Source organism: Cryptomeria japonica, chromosome 7 (genome assembly GCF_030272615.1).
Source record: "Cryptomeria japonica chromosome 7, Sugi_1.0, whole genome shotgun sequence".
Classification (NCBI taxonomy): domain Eukaryota; kingdom Viridiplantae; phylum Streptophyta; class Pinopsida; order Cupressales; family Cupressaceae; genus Cryptomeria; species Cryptomeria japonica.
This window is the reverse complement of record NC_081411.1, coordinates 121,938,230-121,944,229: the sequence shown is the minus strand read 5'-3', so window position 1 is coordinate 121,944,229 and position 6,000 is coordinate 121,938,230. Positions and strand designations below refer to the sequence as shown.

The window sequence follows — 6,000 nt, the reverse complement described above, 5'->3', positions numbered from 1 at the left end:
AACAATTTTTTTTAAAGACTAATTTAAATCTCAAAAATTCTTTTTCACAATAAGTTTTTTCACTTGACTAATTTATATCTGAAAAAATCTCCTCCACAAATTTCCTGATTTGACTATGAAAAGATCTATTTCATAGACAGATTTTCTGAATTAGACTAATTTGCATTTAGAAAAATCTCCTCTACAACAACTTTTCTCACATGACTAATTTAGATCTGGAAAAATCTCCTCCACTAGTTTTTAAACTTGGCTATGAAAAATTCTCCTCCACAAAAATTTTCTGACTTGACTACTTTACATCTGGAAAAATCTCTTCCACAAATTTCCGGAAAAATCTCATCCACAGACAAATTTCCTGACTTGACTAATTTGCATCCTGAAAAATCTTCTCCAGTACAAATTACATCAGATAATTGAATTTTATCCTGTCCATTTGCCTTAGAATCCTTCGTCTCAACGTAAAGAAGACGACCACTCATTTCCTTTATCTGCGTTCACTTCATTTCCTTTATCTCACAAAAGAAATGGCTTCCTCTTCCACACCCAGGCAACATCAATCTCAGCTAGAAAACGCTTTTGATCAAATTGCTCCTTACCTTGAATCCAACTCAAAAGAGCCATGGGCCATATTTATTAATCATCGTGGAAGTGATGTCAAACACACATTAGCTACTGCCATCTACCATAAACTTCATCGCATGGGATTGCACGTGTTTCTTGATGTGGAAGCTCTTTTGCCTGGTGATGTCATGCCAGCAGAAATACAACGCGCCATAAATAGTGCTACCCTTCACATTGCCGTTTTTTCTCCCAACTATGCTCAATCCCCATGGTGTTTGGCTGAGATAACCTTCATGCTGAAAACTGGTGCTAAAATCATTCCCATTTTCTATTATGTTGAGCCCTCTGAGCTTAGATCGATTGATCTAGGAGAAGGTATCTATGCCAATGCATTTTCAGAGCATGGGAACAAGGGAAAATACTCCCCAGAAAAGCTTGACGAGTGGAAACGGGCAAGCTACAATATTTCATTCAATTCCGGCTACCAGGTTAACAAGAATGAGTATGTATTACCTTTGCACTCAAAGTATATATGATGCACAATAAAAACAGAGTTATGCATTTATTTTTATTTATCATTCGAAGTGAAAACAGAGTATTTCTATATTTAGACAATCTTCTTAAAAGCCTCAATCCAGCCGTTCTTTTTCGCTAACCTAATCCAAACCTTTTCTTAAAATTACTTGCAAAGCTATTTTATATACAATCTTTCATTAAAAAGAGAAAGTCCTAAACTCACATAACTATACCGTTAAACATATGGCTTTCTATTCTCTAACAATTTTTTTTTATTTCTTCCATGGTAAGTCTGAAATCTCTTCTATTGGTTCTACTTCTACTCTATTTTGTCGACACTATTTAAGCAGAATATTGTGTTCTATTTTGTTTAAAACTTTCGGTTCAAATGTCAGGGATGAGGCCAGAATTTTGAAAAATATTGTGAATTGTGCAATCAAAGTCATGAAAATGGTATCCTTGCCAGTAGCAGAGCATCCGCAGGGGTTAGATGATCTCGTAGAAGGATTCAAATCAGTTGCAAGTAAAGAAAAAGTGCAGATTACGGGGATCCTGGGAATGGGAGGTAGTGGTAAGACCACACTGGCCAAAGAGCTATTCAACTGGAACTTTTCCTCCTTCGACAGATGCAGTTTTGTTTTCGATGTGCGAGATGCAGCATCAAGGTATGCTCTAGCTAAAAAGCAGAAAAAGCTTCTGAGGGACCTTGGTGTTGATCATTTGCCATTCGATCATGTAGATGAAGGCAAGGCCGTTCTTGGAAATCGTTTGGGCTCTCATCAGGTGCTCATAGTTCTGGATGACATTGATCACGTCGACCAGCTGAATACTCTACTGCCAAACAAAGACAATCTTGGACCCCAAAGTATGGTCATTGTCACAACAAGGGAATTGGGAGTTCTTATTTCGTGGGGTCTCTCCTGCATATATAAAATGCCAGGCCTCAACAGGTCAAACGCTGAGAAGCTCTTCTGCTGGCATGCATTCTTGCAACCCTCCCCACCTGCTGGATTTATTTCGCTGGTTGAAAAGTTCTTAAAGGCAGGCAATGGTTTGCCTCTTTCACTGAAGGTATTTGGGGGACAGCTATATGGCAGTAACTCCAAAGCTAACTGGAAATCCCAATTAAAAAAATTATCAAGAATATTGCCCACCGACATCAAGCAAAGGCTACAAGTTAGCTACCATGCACTCGATGAAGAAGAGAAAGAGATGTTCTTGGATGTAGCATGTTTTCTCATTAGAGAAAATAAAAGCAGGGCCATAGCAGTGTAGGATGGATCGGGTTGGAGTGGTGCGCATGGTTTAGAAACACTTGTGAATAAATGTCTTGTGGAGCTGGTCTCCGACCCAATCTACCCTGGGCAAAGCCCCTCCTACGCGCATAAGATAAGGATGCATGATCATCTTAGGGATATGGGAAGACAAATTGCAAGTAGACATTCCTCATATCGTATTTGGTTTCCAGAGCAGATAAAGCAACATTCTCTGGTAAGGATAACACTGGCAAATTTTCTTATATTGCAAGCTTTTATTAATCGTTGATAAGTGAAGGTGTTACAAATTAGTTTGGGTCGGGTTTACACAGCATCTTTTAAACTTTTATTTTTAAGGGGCATCGGAAATCACATTCGTGTCTTTAATAGAACAAGTGTATTAGTATGATTTCAGATGAATTATCTAAACAAGATAAAACTCGGAAATCACATTCGTGTCTTTAATAGAACAAGTGTATTAGTATGATTTCAAATAAACTATCTAAACAAGTAAAAACTTAACACACAGCTTAAGATGTTCTTCTATTTAAGCTGAAATGTGCCTCTGCTTTTACCGAGTTTGATTGACAAGCTTTGCATTTCCTGTTTGTTCATACAGGAAAGAATGCTGGTTCGAGCTATTCAAAGTGCTGATGCTTTTTGTGCATTCAAAGAGTACAGGTATCCACTAATGAGAACGTCAAAGAGATAATCTAAGTTCCCTAGATTGTCTGTTAAATTACAAATTCTTTTTGTCAGAGGAACTGAGTTCACGGAAGAGTTTGCATCATTATCTGAAGATCTTGTGTGGCTCTGCTGGGAGAATTTTCCTCATAGAAGCCTTCCATCATGGTTTACACTGAGAAATTTGAGTGTTTTAGAGCTTTCGGGTGCTAATGAGTTGGAAGAATTGTGGGAGAGCAATGCTGATGTAAGTATTTCTATTCATGTTGAGGAAGAATACTTATGAACTTTTCAATACTTTATGTTTTCTAATTTGAATTGAATTGAATATTGGTTGCCTGCAGCCTCCATTGCAATTGAGAGAGCTTATTATATTTGGTGTGAGTAAATTGCAATCGCTTCCACACTCAGTGGGGCGCCTTAAGCACTTGAAAAAGATTGACTGTTACTTTGGTGGTGACAGTTTGCCAGAAGAGTTATGTAGCCCCCAGTCACTGGAGCTTTTGGCTTTATCAAGCAGTACAAAGCTATCTTCACTACCTGCTGGATTTGGTAATTTACTAAGCTTGCAGCATTTATCTCTACAGTGTTGCAGTCTCTTGAGGGCGTTGCCAGATTCTTTCAAGCAGCTGATACACCTGAAATATCTAAATTTACCAGGCTGTGAAATCCTATCTTCATTACCTGCTGGTTTCGGTGATTTAATAAACTTGCAGACTATAGATCTGGAATCTTGTAAGCAGTTGAAGACGTTGCCGGATTCATTCAAGCAGCTGATACACCTGAAATCTCTAAATTTAAAGTACTGTGAAAAGATTAAACTGAGATTGGATATGCTGGAGCACATGAGAAAGCTCGAGTATTTGAACCTCAGCTTTTGCAAGAAACTAGAAGATTTGCCTTGTCAAATCATAAATCAGGTGTCCCTGACAGTGTTGGATCTACAAGGTTGTATCAGTTTAAGGGGTTCAACAACAAACATTGGTGAACTGGGCAGCTTAAAGTCGCTAACAATTGAGTCTTTTGTTGTCAAGCTTGCTGAATTTTCCTGGAAGATTATGCTCGTTGATAAATATGTCAATAGTAAATTCTGTCAGTGAAACGACTTTTGATGCCGGGGCTGCTGCTTCAAATAAAATGCTTAAGAAAAAAGACTTAGAAGATTGCAAACAATTTTCCAGGATGTTAATTTCCAATGATTGTTGTCCCAGTCTTGAAACTCTCGAAATTTGGTGGAAGCACCATTTAATGGAGATAAAGACGCTTCCAGTATCACTCAAGATTTTAGATATATGTAATTGCAAAGTGCTGAAGAACATCAGGTGTATTGGTAGTCTCGCAAACCTTAAGAAACTGGAAATATCTGACTGTCCGGAGATAGAAGAGCTTCCAAGCTTCTTATACTTGGCTTCACTGAAAAAATTCAGAATTAGTGATTGCCCAAAAGTTGAGAAAATAGAAGGTTTGGAACACTGTAAGTCATTGAAGACACTGAAAATAGGCTTGAAAGTGCCAGGTATACCGAATTTGGAGAAAATGCAAAGATTGGAAAGGCTAGAGCTCGAATGCGACACCATATCAGCTCTTAAACCTTGTATTCAGTCTATGAAGGTAAAACTGTCTAAAATTCAGATTTTTCATTATTCTAAAAATGTTCATGTTTATGACTGAAAATGCGGCATACAATTCGATTTGTAGGAATGTCCAAGCGAAATGGAGATACAAGGTAGCGTGATCAATTTTGTGAAGTCAACAGTAAACTCTTTGGGGTTTCCTGGTCTTACGGTCACAGAGATGGAAGCTGAGTCCGATCTCTTAAAGATTCGAGATTCCGCTTATATTTTGTATTATGATGAGAAGAGTCAAGTTGTATATATAGGTGTGTTCCGCCAAAACGCAGGCTATTGTCCGTACAACTACGCCACTAGATTTACAGGCAATAAAGCAATGGTAGTGACAGGCCAAGAGGGAAGAGTTGTGGAAGCTTTTTACCAATTATTCGCACTCCTGGAATAGTTGGCACTTGCACAAACGCGGAACTTGGCACAGTCACAACCTTGACAAAACCAGCCATAGAAAATTTACAGTTTTGATTAATTGTTTTTTGCTTATTTGTCCATTAACAGTTTCCATTTATGTGTGAGTGGAATGTAGTAAGTATTATTTTAGAAAAGGGTGAGCTTTTATCAGCTTTTCTATGATTTTATGTTGGACAGAGAATGAAAGAGAAGGGAGTGCTAGTGTATGTTGTAGTGTGGTGAATAAATGAATTATATAATGGTCTGCAAATTTTGTTATATGTAGTAAGTTGATTAGTGGAGAAGATATAATAATTGGGTATCTTAATTTTGCGCTTCTCAAAATCGTATGTGAATTTCAAATCATTATCAATTTTTTATAGCAGCTTATTTCGCAAGTCCCCTGCTTATTATTAAGGTTTTAGGGCCAAATCATCAAATATGATGTCACATAAGCATGCCTTTAGTCAAGGTGCTCAAAAAGGCCCAAAAAAGTGAGACTTATGATTGTGCACTAAGTCATGTTTTATTCGTTTGCTAATGTGGTGTCACAAGATTTGTTGCTTTTAAATCCAAGAAATTTATTTCATTCAATTATGGATACTCATCATCAACACTATCTTTTCAAGTCACAACTACTGGTGCAATATTGTTAAAAAATTTGAACATTAAATCAACAAATGTGATAACAAATGATTCCTTTCCCTTGTATTGATATTGCAAAAGAACTGCTTGATTCGATTTGGTATTTTGTAATTTAAAATAAAGAATAGCTCTTCAGATTTTTGATATGAATATCATATAATAGATTTTTCCGTAATAAAAGTAATATCATTACAAGTTTATATAAGTATAGAAAAATATTTTCAGAAGAGGGAGATTTAAAAAATTGCCTATGAGATAGGCACCAAGAAGCTTCTAAAAAATATAGAGTAATTATATATTAATATTATACTATACTACCT

At 36.8% G+C, this 6,000-nt stretch overlaps 2 protein-coding genes across 2 annotated transcripts; both read left to right on the top strand.

Annotated features, from left to right (window-relative positions):
• The first annotated feature begins 372 nt into the window (after positions 1–372).
• LOC131045421 (disease resistance protein L6) lies at positions 373–5,372 on the top strand. The gene is made up of 5 exons (XM_057979003.2): positions 373–1,063; positions 1,473–2,568; positions 2,953–3,264; positions 3,362–4,628; positions 4,716–5,372. Exons 1-2 carry the CDS (start codon positions 525–527, stop codon positions 2,350–2,352), a joined length of 1,419 nt encoding a protein of 472 aa, XP_057834986.2. The 5' UTR covers positions 373–524; the 3' UTR covers positions 2,353–2,568; positions 2,953–3,264; positions 3,362–4,628; positions 4,716–5,372.
• LOC131855837 (disease resistance protein TAO1-like) lies at positions 2,494–5,033 on the top strand. Its single transcript, XM_059208311.1, has 6 exons — positions 2,494–2,568; positions 2,953–3,014; positions 3,093–3,264; positions 3,362–3,876; positions 4,052–4,628; positions 4,716–5,033. Exons 1-6 carry the CDS (start codon positions 2,494–2,496, stop codon positions 5,031–5,033), a joined length of 1,719 nt encoding a protein of 572 aa, XP_059064294.1.
• Positions 5,373–6,000: the final 628 nt, after the last annotated feature.

Bases quoted from the DNA above. Each gene is read 5' to 3' on its own strand.
- LOC131855837 (XM_059208311.1), top strand. From the start codon at position 2,494: ATGGGAAGACAAATTGCAAGTAGACATTCCTCATATCGTATTTGGTTT. The intron at 3,015-3,092 runs GTATCCACTAAT...TCTTTTTGTCAG, and splicing joins TGTGCATTCAAAGAGTACAG to AGGAACTGAGTTCACGGAAG. The intron at 4,629-4,715 runs GTAAAACTGTCT...TTCGATTTGTAG, and splicing joins CTTGTATTCAGTCTATGAAG to GAATGTCCAAGCGAAATGGA.
- LOC131045421 (XM_057979003.2), top strand. From the start codon at position 525: ATGGCTTCCTCTTCCACACCCAGGCAACATCAATCTCAGCTAGAAAAC. The intron at 1,064-1,472 runs GTATGTATTACC...TTCAAATGTCAG, and splicing joins TACCAGGTTAACAAGAATGA to GGATGAGGCCAGAATTTTGA.